At 38.1% G+C, this 19,447-nt stretch overlaps 1 protein-coding gene across 1 annotated transcript; it reads left to right on the forward strand.

Moving 5' to 3' along the window:
- Nucleotides 1-2,432: 2,432 nt before the first annotated feature.
- LOC145688138 (uncharacterized) lies at nucleotides 2,433-14,101 on the forward strand. The gene is made up of 4 exons (XM_081761930.1): nucleotides 2,433-3,408; nucleotides 9,733-9,904; nucleotides 11,582-11,678; nucleotides 13,956-14,101. Exons 1-4 carry the CDS (start codon nucleotides 3,277-3,279, stop codon nucleotides 13,999-14,001), a joined length of 447 nt encoding a protein of 148 aa, XP_081618056.1. The 5' UTR covers nucleotides 2,433-3,276; the 3' UTR covers nucleotides 14,002-14,101.
- The last annotated feature ends 5,346 nt before the right edge of the window (nucleotides 14,102-19,447 follow it).

Here is a 19,447-nt window from a genome sequence, read left to right on the forward strand (position 1 = left end):
TATAACCCGTGCTTAAGCTGTTTCGTGCATATGTGCATTTGCGTAGAATAGACACACGCGCATAACCAGTGATTAAGAAGTGCACGTGCACATGTGCACTTGCATGGATGAAGCACACATGTATATAACCCGTGCTTAAGCTGTTTCGTGCATATGTGCATTTGTGTAGAATAGGCACACGTACATAACCAGTGATTAACAAGTGCATGTACACATGTGCACTTGCATGGATAAAGCACACACTTACATAACCCGTGCTTAAGCCGTTATGTGCACATATGCATTTGCGTAGATGAAACACACGCACATATCCTGTGATTAAGAAGTGCACGTGCACATGTGCATTTGCATGGATTTAAAACGCATTTATATAAGACGTGCTTAAGCCGTTATGTGCACATGTGCATTTGCGTGGATGAAGCACACGCACATAACCCGTGATTAAGAAGTGCATGTGCACATATGCATTCGCATGGATGAAACGCACATTTATATAACCCGTGCTAAAGCCGCTACCCAGACAACACGTACCTGTACGGCACATGTGCACTTTCCATGCATAAGCCGTACATATGCACATGTTCATTTGTGTGGATGATGCATACATACATAACCCGTGCTTAAGCCGTACATGTGAATTTGCGTGGATGAAGAACACATACAGAACCCGGGCAAACACACATGTGCATTTGCGTGGATGAAGCACACGCACATAACCCGTGATTAAGTCGTGCATGTATACATGTGCACGTGCATGGATGAAACACACATTTATATAACCCGTGCTTAAGCCGTTATGTGCACATGTACATTTGCGTAGATGAAACACACCCACATAACCCGTGATTAAGTCGTGCATGTGCACATGTGCACTTGCATGGATGAAACACATATTTATATAATCCGTGCCTAAGCCGTTATATGTACATGTGCATTTGTGTGGATGCTGCACACGTACATAACCCGTGATTAAGAAGTGCACGTGCACATGTGCATTTCCATGGATGAAAAACATTATATAACACGCGCTTAAGCCGCTATATGCACGTGTGCATTTGTGTAGAATAGGCACACGTACATAACCAGTGATTAACAAGTGCATGTACACATGTGCACTTGCATGGATAAAGCACACACTTACATAACCCGTGCTTAAGCCGTTATGTACACATGTGCATGTGCGTAGATGAAACACACGCACATAACCCGTGATTAAGAAGTGCACGTGCACATGTGCATTAGCATGGATGAAACACACATTTATATAACCCGTGCATAAGCCGTGATATGCACATGTGCATTTGCGTGGATGAAGCACACGCACATAACCCGTGATTAAGAAGTGCACGTGCACATGTGCATTATCATGGATGAAGCTCAGACTTGTATATCTCGTGCTTAAGCCGTTATGTGCACATGTGCATTTGCGTGGATGAAGCACACGCACATAATCCGTGACTAAGTCATGCATGTGCACATGTGCAATTGCATGGATGAAGCACACATGTATATAACCCGTGCTTAAGCTGTTTCGTGCATATGTGCATTTGTGTAGAATAGGCACACGTACATAACCAGTGATTAATAAGTGCATGTACACATGTGCACTTGCATGGATAAAGCACACACTTACATAACCCGTGCTTAAGCCGTTATGTACACATGTGCATTTGCGTAGATGAAACACACGCACATATCCCGTGATTAAGAAGTGCACGTGCACATGTGCATTAGCATGGATGAAACACACATTTATATAACCCGTGCATAAGCCGTGATATGCACATGTGCATTTGCGTGGATGAAGCACACGCACATAATCCGTGATTAAGAAGTGCATGTGCACATATGCATTCGCATGGATGAAACGCACATTTATATAACCTGTGCTAAAGCCGCTATGGGCACATGTGCGTTTGCTTAGATGAAGCACACGCACATAACCCGTGATTAAGAAGTGCATGTGCAAATATGCATTCGCATGGATGAAACGAACATTTATATAACCCGTCCTTAAGCCGTTATATGCACATGTGCATTTGTATAGATGAGGCATACGTAGTTAACCCGTGATTAAGAAGTGCACGTGCACATGTGCATTATCATGGATGAAGCACAGATGTGTATATCACGTGCTTAAGCCGTTATATGCACATATGCAGTTGTGTGGATGATGCACACGCACATAACCCGTGATTGAGAAGTGCATGTGCACATGTGCATTAGCATGGATGAAACACACATTTATATAACCCGTGCATAAGCCGTGATATGCACATGTGCATTTGCGTAGATGAAGCGCACGCACATAACATGTGACGAAGTCATGTATGTGCACATGTTCACTTGCATGGATGAAGCACACATTTATATAACCCGTGTTTAAGCCGTTTCGTGCATATGTGCATTTCCGTAGAATAGGCACACGTACATAACCAGTGGTTAAGAAGTGCACGTGCACATGTGCACTAGCATGGATGAAAAACGCATTTATATAACCCGTCATTAAGCCGTTATATGCACATGTGCATTTGCATAGATGAGGCACACGTACATAGCCCGTGATTAAGAAGTGCACGTGCACATGTGCATTATCATGGATGAAGCTCAGATTTGTATATCTCGTGCTTAAGCCGTTATGTGCACATATGCAGTTGTGTGGATGATGCACACGCACATAACCCGTGATTAAGAAGTGCATGTGCACATGTGCATTAGCATGGATGAAGCACACATTTATATAACCTGTGCTTAAGCCGTTATGTACACATGTGCATTTGCGTGGATGCAGTACACATTTATATAACCCGTGCTTAAGCCGTTGTGTGCACATGTGCATTTGCACAGCTACTGCACATGTGTATGACACATTCGTAATACCGTGCAAGTGTATTTAGTTTCATTCTGCTAATATTTACATTAAATATGGCTATAGTATTTTTAATTGAAAGTTCAATTTTTTAAAAATTATTATATTACTCATTCTAAATAAACAATATAATGTAACCTGCATTTTTCGAAGGCTTAAGTACATTGGAATAAATATTCAATCAGATAAATCGACACGCTATAAATAGGCTCTCTCAGTAGCATAAAAAATGTGCAGTGTTGGCTTTGATGTAATAAATGACGTGAGAACCGAATAGACATGTGTCTGATTATATACATACAAAAAGATATGTAAATATAATAATCTTAATAAGATTATTATTGTTTGGAAGTAAAATATTATTTTTCTCTATTCGTTATTAATTTAATTTTTATTTCGAATCACGCATGCGCACTGGTTGGAGCTGTGTATTAGCCATGCACGGCGCGCTTATTTGTGTGGTCGGGTACGAGCTGTGGTGTGGTGGTGTTTGTCCAATGTTGTTGAAGGCGAAGAATTCAACATTATATTATAATCAGGTGAGTGATGAACTTAATTTTACTGTAATTTGTAAAATTTAATAAAGCACCCGTTTAAATAATAAAACTGGTGTTAATGTTGCCGTATACACATGCATCCTGTTCTTCTCAAGCAGTATTTATTAGTTGACATTTTATGTTTTTGGAGGGGACATTGAAGCTATAGATATACATTGAAGGCACTGTCATGATTTGCATCTCTTTAAAGAAAGATCTGCAAGAGTCATTATCACGTAGTCCTTTTAACATGAAATAAATTATGCATACATAACCCTACATTTGAAAGGAGGTAGTGTTCCAACGGCAGAACCTCCGAGATAATTTACAATCAAATCAAGGTATGCTAGTATCATTACCAAATCCAGAATGGGAATTAGGGGTAATAGTTAAAATAGGGAAGGTTCTAGATTACTGGTCCCCCATATAGATTAGTAGCTGGGTAGGTTTCTTTCTGTACTAAGTTTATGCATTTAACTTATACAGTATTGCCGAGCGAGCGTTAGCGAGTGAAGGCGGGTTAGAACCCCGCAGGGCACGTTGTTTTCTGTCTTTATTACTGCTCAATGGGAAGGGACCAGTAATCAAGAACCTTGCCGTTAAAATAGAACCTGATCGTATGCATGTATTTTTCTTGAGCCATCTTTTAAGAAAGGTATAAAGGCATTACTCGAGCAAACGGTTCTATGAAATTTACACGCATTTATTGCATTTTCCGGTTTCTTTTTGCAGAACATGCACTAAATGAGGAGCTAATGCATAAACCACGAACCAACTTGTCTAGGTGGCCACTAAAAAGCACGAATGCTATCTAACCGAATCAGGGCAGGAGCGCAGCAGGAGGCCCGAGCGGATCAAAGGGGTGCGTTCGTAGGGAGCAGGCGGGTCAGCAACAAGGGCATACGCATAAACGAGGATAGTGAAAACATACATTAAATATCTGCAATAGTTTTTACCTTCAAAAGCACTTATATAATAGTAGTAATTCTTAATTTCAAAATGGCTTCACTGCTTTCCCGCGTACAAATGGTCTGCTGCGAGGAGAAGTTCGTATGCTCTGAATTTTTACTTTTCTACACTTACCATGACGCTTGAAAAACTATAATACGACGCTCTTTATCACACGTATCGACGCTCTCTAATCGTATGCTTACATTATATCTATCGCAGTCGTCCATTGCTAACACGAACGGAACTTTCCCGCAGTTTATTTTCACCTTCTTCGCATTCTTGTATTCTTCCGCTTCAGTAAATAGTTACATGTAGAATACGTTCACTACCATTGAAAATGTATTTCAATATGATATCCACTGACAGAAATTACTTATATTTACACTCTGCTTCTTTTACGAAAAGTGTTTCACATCGTATTTTACCTATAAATTTTGTTTTCGGTAGAACCGCCTGCTCGAGTGAACCCATACAAGCATTTTTTTGAAGACCTTACTGCAACATGCAATATTTAAAAAGGATATCTGAATATAGATCGAATTGATTCAGGATATAGCTTAAGGGCAACTCTTTACTGTAGGTCTCACATGTAACATCTCCACTGTGACTTACTTCACAAAAGATAACTCTGCGAGGCAGGGTTGGTTTAAACCAGCTGGTTTTTCAGAAAAAAAAAATGGTTTAAACAAGAAAAAAAAATGTTTAAATCGTGTGAACTTTATGGTGACGTTTCCACATATCAAACCATCCGCATTACGTTTATCTACTTTTCACCTTTTAATCGAGGGGTCCCGTGTTCAATTCTCGGTCCATCTTTCAGGTGTAAAGCAAGTAGCAATTCGAGGTGTCTCTTTAAGCGAAAGTCTTCTCCGTGATAACGTTGGTATTTCATAAGGAATTTAAGCCTAAACATACGAAATGAAACCAAGTTATATATTTCTACTTGTTTTATAAAGAAGCCAAGGCTGCTTAAACATATTGATAGAAATTGGCAAAATTTATCAACTGCCTACGTAGCTTCCAACATCAGCTTGGATTTCACTTTGTTTTAATTTTATTGAATATCTACATACCCAATTTTTAATTTAATACCTCAGTTTTAGCCTAGTGATTATGATATGTTGACCTTCAAATTTTACACACAAATACATTTAAATAACAGGATTTTCCCAATGGAGTTTCCCGATTTATATATATAATTCTGTATAATGTTTTTACTTGTGTAACTGTTTGTCTTTTAGTCCTTCTGAAATGACTCTTGACTAGGGATGGCCACAAAGTTCCGGTTCCAGAACCGGTTCTTAGGAACCGGTTTCAGACTTGGATCCGAAAGCCCCCAAAGACCCGTAAAGGAGCCACAAATTTCACCTTCAAAACACTGCAAAGAGGACCATGCGCTTGTGCTCTCCCCGCCCAAACTCTCTTGTGCCCCCAGAAAAAATTTTGGTCCACCAGTTTTTTTTGTTTTTATTTTGGTCCACCAGTGTTTTTTGTTTTTATTTTGGTCCACCAGTGAGTGTTTAGCCAAATGAGTTGGCCAATTTGCCTGTTTAACCATTAAGTTTGCCAGTTACCCAGTTAATTTAGCTAAATGAGACAAGCGGCCGCCACCTGGGTGCCTGCCTGTCGCTTCCACCATTTCATCTAGCACACTGTTCACAGCCTTCCAGCAGCTCGTGTTTAGTGTAGGGATCGTCACAAAGTTTCGGTTCCAGACCTGGATCCGAAAACCCAGTTCCAGAACCGGTTACAGACCTGGATCCGAAGAACCGGTTCCGGACCTGGATCCGAAAAACCGGTTGTTGAACCGGATCTTCTAGAACCGGATCCGTTCAGACCCGAAAAACTGTTCCAACAGGAACCGGTTCTGGCCATCCCTACTCTTGACAATTATAGCTATTAACAAGCAAGCTTATGTAAAGATCAGTACAACGTATTTTTATCAAGAGTCCTTCGTGAGTGAATCGGCAATCACATTTGTGACCAGTTAACCCCGGTTTCGTGTCCAAATGGACAATTTCTCTTGGATGTCTTTGAAGCTAGAACAGCTGGGGGATAGCCCAGTGCCTAGAATAGATAACTTGGTTTCAAATTTTATGCCCGAATGCAATCTCTTTGTCAAACCAAGGACCATGGGAGGGGGACCTCTCATAATTTGTACGTGAGAGATACTGGCGACCATCATTTTTGTATTGGCGAGTGAGTCTGACTTTGAAATTTTGCGCCCTGTTGTCTGTTATGCTATTGTCATTTTCTCTCTCTCTCTCTCTGTAATAATGCACGAAATTTGCACTTCACAAAAAAATCAAAGCTCTGTTCAGTCATGTATTTAACCCGTTATGTAGATTCTTACAAAAAATAAAGTAGTACGAGAAAAAGCACAATCTTATCAAAAAAGAGCTGAGTTTGAATGATTTATGAGTGTTATCTAGTTAGGATATTTTTTCCTTCACTGCTATTAAATTTTTCATAGTCACTTATGAATCTTTGTAAATAGTGAATTGAAAAAATGAAATGAAATATTTGAGTTTTACGTCCCACGGTTATGCCGGTTAGGCTAAAGGAGACGGTGATAATGAGAGATGAGTAAAATGGTGGAATGAAGAAAGTGGGAGAAAACGGGAGTACCCCGAGAAAACCCACGAGCACGGTGTTTGTCCACCACAAAGCTCACTTGGCGGGGGCTGGGATCGAACCCGGGACCCCAAGCACCAGAGGTGAACGCTCTACCACTGAGCCACCGCGCCTCCCAAATAGTGAATTGAAACTAAATTGTCCACAATAATGTAAATGGATTGTGTGTGCTAGATTTGACTTTAAAACTTGTTTTGAGAACACACAAAATTTAAATTTGAGCATATTACAAATGTGATTTGACGCGAAATAACTGTGTAGTAATATGTAAGAAAGATATGGTAAAAATTGAAGTGTTTTCTTTCATAATACTTTCATTTTCTTAAATGTGGGAAACTAGGTCGTATCTACATACTATAATTTTTCCGCTATTTTTGGAAACTAATAGGAAGTTTTTAATTATGTATACGACAAACGCCATGAGATATTTATTATTTGTCCACACGGGCCAGTTAATTTATATATATTAGTATGGCGCTAAATACGTTGTACAACTGTTAGGTGTTACACTACCGAAAACGTGAGAAAATTAACTTTAAGGATCCATGGCTCCAGTACTATGGGACCAATCGTGGTCGGGTCAAAGCGTCACATAGGAACTAGTATGTGTCCTATCCAAATGTCCACGTTTCAGAATCGTGCGGCATTTGCGCATCAATTTCTGTAGAGGCAGTTGATTAGTACTTCAAATTTCCGGAGCATTTCCGAAATGCCTCTCTAAGCTTTAATGCGCAAATGCCGCACGATTCTGAAACATGGATATTTGAATAAGGCACACACTAGTTCCTAAGTGATGTTATGCAGGGCTCCCAGCTGTCCTCTTTTTCCTATTTTTTCTTATTTGTTTGGAAATGTGTGTATATTTGTCCTATATTTTAATCTTCTCCTATATTTCCTATATTTTTAGTGATTGCATTATTAAAAATACAAGCCAAAGACAGTTCCAGTGATGATTTAAGTTGCTACATATTAGCAATATGCTAAATAAGTCATAGCATTTTTTAAGGGACAAGTCACTAATCCTCACTATTACTTTTTTTTAAAAAATTTGCTCTTTACTATCCTCCTCTGTTCATTTTTTTTCTGTTTCCTATGTGCTTATTCTTCCTCAATGAAGCTTAGCTGAGGAACCTTACCGTGCTCCAGACTCTTGTAACGCAAGCTGTGTTAGCATTTTCTTTCAGCAGTGTGTGCAGCAGTATTGTTTCGGCATTAAGGTGTGTTGGTATTCACCAACATATCCCAACGTCTTCCAATATTGCTGTACATAATATGCAAGGTCCACACGCGTCCTGGAAACCCTGGAAATAAAAGTGTTTCGTAAAAACGTCCTGAAAAGGTCACGGAAAACGTCCTGACGAGAACTTTCTGGAACTTCAAGATTTCCATTGAAAGTCAATGAAAATCCTCAATGTTGTTAGAAGCTCTGTTGTATCTTTTCTAGAGCACAAAGGTGAAAAATCCAGGAGTCTGAAATAGTTACCTATAATGAGCAACCAAGACAATATTACGTGAGTAGACATTTATAGACTTTATAACATTTCAGAAAATAAATTGTTTTCACAGAAATTAGTTATGTAGCGCTCCCTAGCAGAATGCTCCCGATTTTTGGTGACTGAATTTGATCTAACTTTGACCTAAGTTTTCCGGAGATACATAGATTATCTCCACTTTATAGGTTCAGATTCGCGTACATCCTGTATGAGATTTACCATTGTTATTTTTTTTTCCTACTAGATAGCACCATTAATACTCCTCATTGTGAATATAAACAACTAAAAGTAGTACTGATGGCACAGTCCGTCAATCTTCTATTTCAGTGTTCTAACTTATTAAATTAAAAAAAAAAAAAAAAAATTCGTCGCTTTGCATGAGTAAGGTTGTGAATTTACGAAATACATATTTTTCTGAAGTCATGGCAATTGTATTAATTTGAAAGGGATGTTTGTATGATACTTTTTATATTGCTACTCTCACTATTTCATTGTAATAATAGAATATTGAGTGTCTGTTATTTATCTTATTGTGCTCTGAAATTAAACTTCACTTTCTGCTCACTTTTATATTGACTGTTCGCTTCTATATTCATGTGTAAGACAAAAACTTGACATTTACAACATTGGTGCTGAATACTAAATTGTCGTAAGAGTTGACATTTTGAAGTTATTAAATACGTTTCATCCGTATGCATGTTTTTTTCTATAAGTTAAATTGTGTAAAAAGTTTTCAACAACTAAGAATGTATGTGTATATTGACTATGTATATGTATAATTTTATCAAATTTGCAGAATTAAGACACATTCAAAAAGTCACACATTAAAGAATTATCTTCTTTAGCGATCATGGGAACTCGGATAGTACTACATTCCTCCACATGCTCTATGAAGTAAAAACAGTGGAGTTGGCAAAAAATGTAATGCATTTCCTAGGTTGGTTTCTTCAGCAAACAAACGAAAGTAACATTGAAAAAAAAACTACCAATAACATTGATTGTTTAAAAGTAAGATGTATTAATCTATCCAAATTGGATCCTAGTTTTCATCAGATTTACTGATTTATTTTTGCCACCACATTTCACATCATATAAAAGATATGTAACCTTGGCAGATAACTTAATCACAAGAAATAATTTATGGTGATTATTTGCTCTAACATTAACTAAATATTGAAAAATATTATTTATATGCATGAAATTTTTTCGCTGCATTAACACAGCACAATCGATACAATGTTACTTTCAGTTTCAAATGTTGGCGAGTGGTGGAAAAACTCCAAAACAACTAGCACAGAATATTCTTCGTCGTGTCGTGGTGGATGAAGTTGCTGAGCTGTATAGCCTCACAGGAAAGTCGGGAATAAATTGTGTGAGGAAGCTGTCGTTTGTGGAGACACAAACCTACAAGTTTATTGTTGGTAAGATTTTTTTGTGCATTTTTTTTTTAATCGTGATCGCATTGTCTTCAATGCTTGATAGTTTATAGGGTGTTTATTGGGAAAGGGCAATAATTAGGTTGTGCTCAAGCATGTCCAGAACAAGAAGTCCATATAAACTTTGTTTCAGGGATATTACTATATGAATTTGGTACATATGGACAAGGAAATGTGTACATTGGAGTTACGTTGAAACAGTTTCATTAATTTTATGTTCCCGCTGTTATTTACCAACACTGTACACCTTTTCTTTCAACCACCCATACAGTAGCCCAAGGGTGTTAGAACAGGTGCCTAGGTGGCCATTAGACTAGCCCAAAACATCCAATCCAACGACTAGTATTTTGCGTGAAGGCACTGGGTGATAGTCGAGTGAAAACGGTTCACCGTCCATTTGGTATCACATGATGCGTAGAAAGAATACTATCCTCCAAATACGGAGGGAAAGTATTTTGCAAAAGATGAAGGTATGGTGCACTGTCAACACGAAAGTTCCATCTGGTAACTGTTCGCATGAAGCATGTTGGTTTTCCGCGGACCATTGGTGCCAATTATGAGTAGTGTTAATCCTGTAGTATCCTCCTCAGTCCTCTTTACATTAGTTACCATTCTCGTGTCTTATAGTATCACAGTACGCATTTCAACATAATTGCAGTGTACCCTTGTCACCATGCATTAAACTTCATGTAGTGATATATTTGAAACAAAGGTTTAAAACGTATATGTTTATGTAAACTTTATTGTTGTAGTCGACAAATCTGACCGCCTCTCAAATTATTGACCTTTCCTCCTGAAGCACCCTGTATATTGTTTCTTTTTGAGTAACAAATTGTTCTTTGATATAAAATATACTGTTTTGCAACAGAATGTAAGTTGAGTGTTTGTAGTAACACAGACCCCACCAAAAACAAAACAAACAGAAGAAAAGTGAGATGAGTACAGTTATGTTTAATTATTTCAATAAGTGAGGAATTTTTAATTTGATAGGTTCTTTTTCTGGCGTTAGTAGAAGCCATAAAATTCTACTATATTTACTCAATTATACCGCTGAATTGTTCCAAATTTTATTACCTTAAAACAATGATTCCCATTATAAACAATAATTTTGAAAGGCATGTGAAACATGGCCGTTGGATCAATTCCAGATCACACAAAATATTTCCAATCCTCTCCCCACATTATTTAAACTTGTAAGACGAAAATATCATACGTCGTATATGCTTTGTAATGACTGCACTTTTTTATTTACTTAAAAAGTCACTGACAATTGCTGCAAATGATAAAAATGTCAATTAGATTGAGAGGGGAGTCATTGGTGTGGTGAGTGACTCACTGCTGGGAATGACAATTTCAGCAATCTTCAATACAGAGAGGCAGTGGGAGGGGGGGAAATCGGAGCATAAACTTCTCTGTATGCTGTATGCGAAATAGTTTTTCTTTATCTGTTCCGTATAAAAATTGCGTGAAGTATTATACTCTCGTAAATACAGCAAATATCTCATTACCAAGGTATCATTCAGACGGAAAAGGATTGCATACCAAAATTGTTGTTAGGGTTTCTCTTTCTCACTTTTGATGTTCTTATTTTAGGATTTAAGTTTACTAATGAATGTATAATTTCATATATATCAACATAGTCATATGTACATTTTTTTCTAGCATCTGCAAAGAAATTATATCCTGAGTGTTCGGAGGAGCAAATCAGGGAAGCGATAAGTGATTGGCTGCACCACGCCAAAACAAGGAGGTCACGAAGGTACGTATCACCTCTGATGTTTGGTTTTCATGTATTCGTAAGCCTTTATTTTAATATTTACATGTAATTTTGCAGCAGTTTTCAAAATAAGAACGGTTAACAAGTGGTCTCCAAGCTTTAAATTGTCACTATAATCTACATCAGAAGTCGGCAACAGGGCGGACATTTTTGCATACTTGGGACCTAGCGGGCAAGGAGGTGCGGAACTGTGCTTTTACCTTGAAATATGTGCGAGTAGCTAACGGAGTATAAAATGTGTTTGCTCTCGTAGGTAATTTATAAGCAGAAAAAAAAACCTTTGACGCAGTCATTCTTTCAACTTTATTCTCTATTATACGCACCTATTCTCAACGTGTATATTAACGCTCTCCAGCGGCGTTCTCATTTTCAAAGGGGACACTAGAACAAAACTGGGCGATTCGGGGGTGTTTGAGATTTCATGATCTTTAAGACTTTTTTCTTATTCTGCGAGAACGATTATGTATTTTACAAACTATTAGAAATTTGTAGACTTATATGACACAAACAAACTTTTTCTTTTTTTTTAAAGGTTAATATCGACGGAAAAGAGAGGAACATTTCATTTTTTTTTTTCGTCTTGTACAGTGTTCAATATAAATATCGCAACTCGACTACAGTTTTAAGATTTTATCTTATGCAATACATTTGAAATCAATGTTCTGCAGGTTGCTGCATAATCAATCTAACCTTAAACTAACGCCTGATAGGCAGGTAATCAGCGAAATATTGATTTCAAATGCATAAAATAAAGTATTGTACTACTATAGAGTTGCGATATTTATGTGGAACACTGTACCACCTGATGATAAAAAGAAATTGACTCATTGATAGTAAAAGAAATGTTTCTTAAGAATCTTACTAGTATTGTTTAAATTCAAAATGTACATTATATTAGTTGAAAAAAAGAAGAAACCTTTACGTCAGGATTGCAACGCTGAGTTAGGAAGGAGGATAATCCGATGTCCCGTCATTGCACTATTCGATTTACAGGCACGCAGACAGAGAATATGGATTTTGCCGATCGCTTATCTAGGATATAGGATCTTTTTTTCTTACACAAATTTGCCACTGTGTTTTTGCATATTTTGGGTTAAATTTTAAGCAGTACTTAGTCTTCCAGTGTCTCAGTATCTAGTAACATGACTTGAAATATGAATATCTAAAAAAAATTGTTAATAATGCCATTGTACTTGATAGCAATAAGATTTATAAATTTGTTTCACTGTGAGTCATATAAGTCAGGGGCGCACTGACAGGAAGTCCGTCGGATCTGAACCCCTATAACGTTTAATTTGTATGAAAATGAATATAATTTCAAGGGCAGGTACGTAACTTATTTGCATTTCATACTCTAAACCATCCTCGGCCGCTCGCAGAGAGGAATACAGAGTGCACTACTGTATATACTTCTGCCTATCTTGCATAACGTGGTAGAGATCAGCCAGTTATATACAATTGATAATATGGAAAAGGCAACGTTTTTATTGGTTGTTCATGCCACAAAAATAAATCTTTTTCATCTTGCTTGCTTCTCTGAATATTGTTTCTTACTTTCAACCCACTTCCCGTAGCTTAGGTAACATAAAACTTACATTTGTGCTAGATTTTTCTTCGTTATGCGTTGCCTCACAGCTTTCGTCTTCATTTTGAACTTTTCAGAAGGCATTCGAAGTGTAGTGTTTCGATCATCCGTGAACATTCACCTCAATTTCTCTACCAAATTCACTTCTCATAGTTCTTACTGCATCCAGTCTTGAGTTTATTCTCATCCTTCACTGTCCGTACGAATGAGCACGGGGTGAACAAGCATGCTCATACATTTACTCCTGTTGTAATAACTCAGTTTTACGTGTACTTAAACCCACACTTGTCAATGTCATTCAAGGTCAGTGCATTTAGTACCATTTACTCATGAGATGTTCTACCAGTGTTTTCAACACACGTTTGCACAGGATTGCCACCTGTCGATAAAAAGCCAGCCTCGTTTTCAAATTGCTAATTTAAATACTCTTACTGGAATTGATTCAATACCCTAAGAAATCTTATTTCAGAGATGCTGATGGTGGTGATTTATTGAGCTTAAATGGTAGTCTTTAGCTTTGTTTCTGGAGAAAATGGTATGGCATGTATAATTTGGATGGACCATATTTAAATTTTTAATCTCAAACTATGCTAAGAATATGACTGTGATTTAGTTTAAATAGATTGATTTAGTGTCTGCACTTACTGTATTACTTTTAAAACTTCTCTTTACAGGATGCAGAGGACTGAGGCCAAGGATTTATCGGAGAAAGTAAATTAAAAGAAAGAAAAAAAAACTACAACCATCTTGTAGATTACTTTTTATATTTAATAAGAAATAAATGTATAGATATATATATAATCAGTTGTTATCAATGTTGTAATACCTACTATTTCCATAAAATTACAGCGGAGTTGCACCAAGTTACGGTTAATAGAATATATAAACATTTTTGCACTTGGATTTTTTTAAAATCTAATTTCACTTGTGATTGAGTTGAGGCCACTTTGCTTTATCAAGCATATATTTTAAATCTGAAATAGCTCCATGATGGCTTTTGATGAAATCATACTATGTAAAAGCTATGTTGACAAACCAAGCACTGTATTAAAAGAAAAAATATATATGCAAACCACAACTGTTTATAAGTTCAGAACCTAATTATTCAGACAAGTATGAGTTTTTTCTTTCTTAATATTTTCAGTATCATATATAGGGGTCGGAAGTTAAAGATAGTTTTTCCCAAGTGCCCGAAGGTAAGAGGAACACCATAGTATATGTTAATTTCGGGTCATTTTAGGCCAGAAAATGCTTAGTTTTAAGTCATATTTGGCTTATTGGTCCCCATTACCCTTTAAGTCTTAACAGCTGGTTTTGGTACTTGACCTTTTTTCAACTACAGTTTTGCTGCCCATTCTCAATTAGAAACTCTTAAACATAGTTTTCTGTAATAATCTCTGACAATAGGAACCCTTGAATGACTGGAGCAGGTATAGTAGGTATGACCAGACAGTAGATGCTTGTGAGGATTGTCCTCCAAGTTCAAAATGAACAGCAGAAACAGGGCGAAGAAAATGCAAATTTGCAATTTTTTTTTCTGTTCAACATATCACCAGAATTGTGTATTATTTAAATATTATACACATTAAGTGTATCATTATTGATTTTATCATATTTTAAGTATTTTTTTCCAAATTTAGGTCATTTTCTTAATATGTTTAGGCTTTTTAAAAATTTTTTTAGGTAAGGTCTTCAACTTCCAGGCCCTAATGGTACGATACCCAATATGCTGCATAGCAAAATGAAAAGTCTATAATGATATATGTGTAGGAAGAAAGAAAAATATTGTCTAAATGCTCGTGACAGTGGTTTGTTAATATATACGCTACTGATAAACAAAGTTTCGTCAGAGTACCATATTGTCTCGTCTTCAGGTGACGAGAATATGCTGTAGCTGCCTTTTGAGGGGGGGGATTGGAATATAGAACTTTGGAATTACTGGCCTGGAACGTTAATGGTGCGGTAGAGTAGTGCACGAGTCAGTAATTTTGGGTAAGTATATAATTGCTTTTTCGTTACATGTAACTCTGTTACTTTTCAAGAAGACGTTTACAATGTTGTATTTGAACTGCGTTAGGCACTAAATATATAAACTCCTTTTATTTCGTTGTATCTCTAATATGCTTTTACATCACCTCTACACTACGAGGAAATCACCTGTGTCCTACATGAAAATCCTCTCGGTACTGCGTGTAAATCAAATGTGCGGAAGGTGTAAATCACTTGTGCAGGACGTGTGCATGGTAGGTATTGCGCATCCGAAGATGTTGAATAGAACCTGTGACGCTTATGTGCATCACATGTACAGGCGTACATTTATACAGATGATGCACATGTTGCATCCGTGCAATTGTACATGTACTACATGTAAATCACCTCTGTCGTTCATGTAAATCAAATACGTGCTACGTGTAAATCAACTGTGCGGAAGGCGTAAATCACTTGTGCAGGACGTGTGCACTACACATGTACTGTGCACGTGAAGATGTTGAATAGGACCTGTGACGCTTATGTGCATCACAAGTACAGGCGTACATTGATACAGATGATGCAATGTTGCATCCGTGCAATTGTACACGTACTACATGTAAATCACCTCTGTCGTTCATGTAAATCAAATACGTGCTACGTGTAAATCAACTGTGCGGAAGGCGTAAATCACTTGTGCAGGACGTGTGCACTGCACATGTACTGTGCACGTGAAGATGTTGAATAGGACCTGTGACGCTTATGTGCATCACATGTACAGGCGTACATTTATACAGATGATGCACATGTTGCATCCGTGCAATTGTACATGTACTACATGTAAATCACCTCTGTCCTACATGTAAATCAAATATGTGCTACGTGTAAATCAACTGTGCGGAAGGCGTAAATCACTTGTGCAGGACGTGTGCACTGCACATGTACTGTGCACGTGAAGATGTTGAATAGGACCTGTGACGCTTATGTGCATCACATGTACAGGCGTACATTTATACAGATGATGCACATGTAGCATCCGTGCAATTGTACATGTACTACATGTAAATCACCTCTGTCCTACATGTAAATCAAATACGTGCTACGTGTAAATCAACTGTGCGGAAGGCGTAAATCACTTGTGCAGGACGTGTGCACTGCACATGTACTGTGCACGTGAAGATGTTGAATAGAACCTGTGACGCTTATGTGCATCACATGTACAGGCGTACATTTATACAGATGATGCACATGTTGCATCCGTGCAATTGTACATGTACTACATGTAAATCACCTCTGTCCTACATGTAAATCAAATATGTGCTACGTGTAAATCAACTGTGCGGAAGGCGTAAATCACTTGTGCAGGACGTGTGCACTGCACATGTACTGTGCACGTGAAGATGTTGAATAGGACCTGTGACGCTTATGTGCATCGCATGTACAGGCGTACATTTATACAGATGATGCACATGTTGCATCCGTGCAATTGTACATGTACTACATGTAAATCACCTCTGTCCTACATGTAAATCAAATATGTGCTACGTGTAAATCAACTGTGCGGAAGGCGTAAATCACTTGTGCAGGACGTGTGCACTGCACATGTACTGTGCACGTGAAGATGTTGAATAGGACCTGTGACGCTTATGTGCATCACATGTACAGGCGTACATTTATACAGATGATGCACATGTAGCATCCGTGCAATTGTACATGTACTACATGTAAATCACCTCTGTCCTACATGTAAATCAAATACGTGCTACGTGTAAATCAACTGTGCGGAAGGCGTAAATCACTTGTGCAGGACGTGTGCACTGCACATGTACTGTGCACGTGAAGATGTTGAATAGAACCTGTGACGCTTATGTGCATCACATGTACAGGCGTACATTTATACAGATGATGCACATGTTGCATCCGTGCAATTGTACATGTACTACATGTAAATCACCTCTGTCCTACATGTAAATCAAATATGTGCTACGTGTAAATCAACTGTGCGGAAGGCGTAAATCACTTGTGCAGGACGTGTGCACTGCACATGTACTGTGCACGTGAAGATGTTGAATAGGACCTGTGACGCTTATGTGCATCACATGTACAGGCGTACATTTATACAGATGATGCACATGTAGCATCCGTGCAATTGTACATGTACTACATGTAAATCACCTGTGCACTACATGTAAATCGAATACGTGTAACGTGTAAATCACCTGTGCGGAACGTGGAAATCATTTGTGCAGGACGTGTGCACTGCACATGTCCTGTGCACGTGAAGATGTTGAATAGGACTTGTGATGTATATGTGCATCACATGTACAGGCGTGCATTTATACAGATGCTGCACATGTTGCATCCGTGCAATTGTACATGTACTACATGTAAATCACCTCCGTCCTACATGTAAATCAAATACGTGCTACGTGTAAATCAACTGTGCGGAAGGCGTAAATCACTTGTGCAGGACGTGTCCAATACACATGTACTGTGCACGTGAAGATGTTGAATAGGACCTGTGACGCTTATGTGCATCACATGTATAGGCGTGCATTTATACAGATAATACACATGTTGCATCCGTGCAATTGTGCATTTACTGCGTGTAAATCACCTGTGTTCTACATGTAAATAACCTCTGTCCTACATGTAAATCACCTGGGTATTGCGTGTAAATCACCTCTATCGTACATGTAAATCGCCTATGTGCTACATGTAAATCCCCTCTTTCCTACATGTAAATCATCTGGGTACTGCGTGTAAATCACCTGTGTGCTACGTGTAAATCACCGCTGTCCTAGATGTAAATCACCTGTGCACTACATGTAAATCGAATACGTGTAACGTGTAAATCAACTGTGCGGAACGTGGAAATCATTTGTGCAGGACGTGTGCACTGCACATGTCCTGTGCACGTGAAGATGTTGAATAGGACTTGTGATGTATATGTGCATCACATGTACAGGCGTGCATTTATACAGATGATGCACATGTTGTATCCGTGCAATTGTACATGTACTATACGGATACTGTACGTGCATTGTGCTGTCTGGGTATAAGGCATTTGATAGGTTGTCACATGATTATATGTTTACAGTACTTGCAAAATATGGTTTCGGAGACAGTTTTCTTAATTTGATTAAATTTCTTTATACTCAACGATACGTAAAATTAAAAATTAATGGTGCACTTACAAAACCCATCAATGTACGTCGAGGTATTGCACAAGGCTGCCCCCTGTCTTCCATCCTGTATAGCTTGGTTCTCGTGCCCTTTCTTTTAAAACTGGAACAACACATTCAAGGTATACAGATTGGTGCAACAACCTTAAAATTACAAGCATTCGTCTATGATATACATTGTTTTCTTAACAGTCCACAAGAACTGTCACGTGTTGAAAACCTCATATCGCACTATGAGCGCATTTCAGGTGCTGTTCTGAATAAACAAAAGTCACGCCTGATGTGTATAAATCCGGCTGACCAACACGTGTATTTTTCTACGATTTCTTGTACTGATCGCATCAAAATCTTAGGTGTAACTTGGCAACGTCGCATAGCAGACACTATAGACTACAATTTTCATACCACAACATGTACTTTGGTTGCACTCATTCACCAAAGTAAAGCCCGGCATGTAAGTCTTGCAGGCCGAGTTTACCTTTTAAATGTTTTTATTTTTAGTCGTCTTTGGTTTTTGACGCAATTATTTTCCTTGCCGAAGAAATACCTCAGTGTGATACGAAAACACACAGGGCAACTGCTGTGGCAAAATCACTGCCTAAGAGTAAGTCACGAGACCTTGTGTTTATCAAAAGGTGCTGGCGGCCTCGGTCTTAAAAATATACAACTTCAGAGCTACTCGCTGTTACTGCATCGCGTATGTCAAACATTATGTTCATATTCCGACTCCCTTTCCAGCAAGGCTTTGTGTGTAACATTACGTCATATTGAGCTACAAGCTCCCCTGCATACACAGCCATGGGCTAGCATTGTGCCATACCTCAAGGACGTATTTATTGATATTAGTTACTCGCTTATTGCACGGAGTCACCTTGAAGACCTTTCCGTAAAGCAATTATATAATCAATTTCACTCTATCACAGTTTCTGTTCCCCGTATAGCAGAACATTACCCACTGAAAAACTGGACGCAAATCTGGGCGAACATTCATGCACCGATATTGTCCCCTGCCC

Source organism: Thermobia domestica, chromosome 6 (assembly GCF_964235325.1).
Source record: "Thermobia domestica chromosome 6, izTheDome1.hap1.1, whole genome shotgun sequence".
Classification (NCBI taxonomy): domain Eukaryota; kingdom Metazoa; phylum Arthropoda; class Insecta; order Zygentoma; family Lepismatidae; genus Thermobia; species Thermobia domestica.

Coding starts and splice junctions, on each gene's coding strand:
- LOC145688138 (XM_081761930.1), top strand. CDS start 3,277: ATGCGCACTGGTTGGAGCTGTGTATTAGCCATGCACGGCGCGCTTATT. Junction 3,409..9,732: donor CAACATTATATTATAATCAG/GTGAGTGATGAA, acceptor TGTTACTTTCAG/TTTCAAATGTTGGCGAGTGG. Junction 11,679..13,955: donor AAAACAAGGAGGTCACGAAG/GTACGTATCACC, acceptor TTCTCTTTACAG/GATGCAGAGGACTGAGGCCA.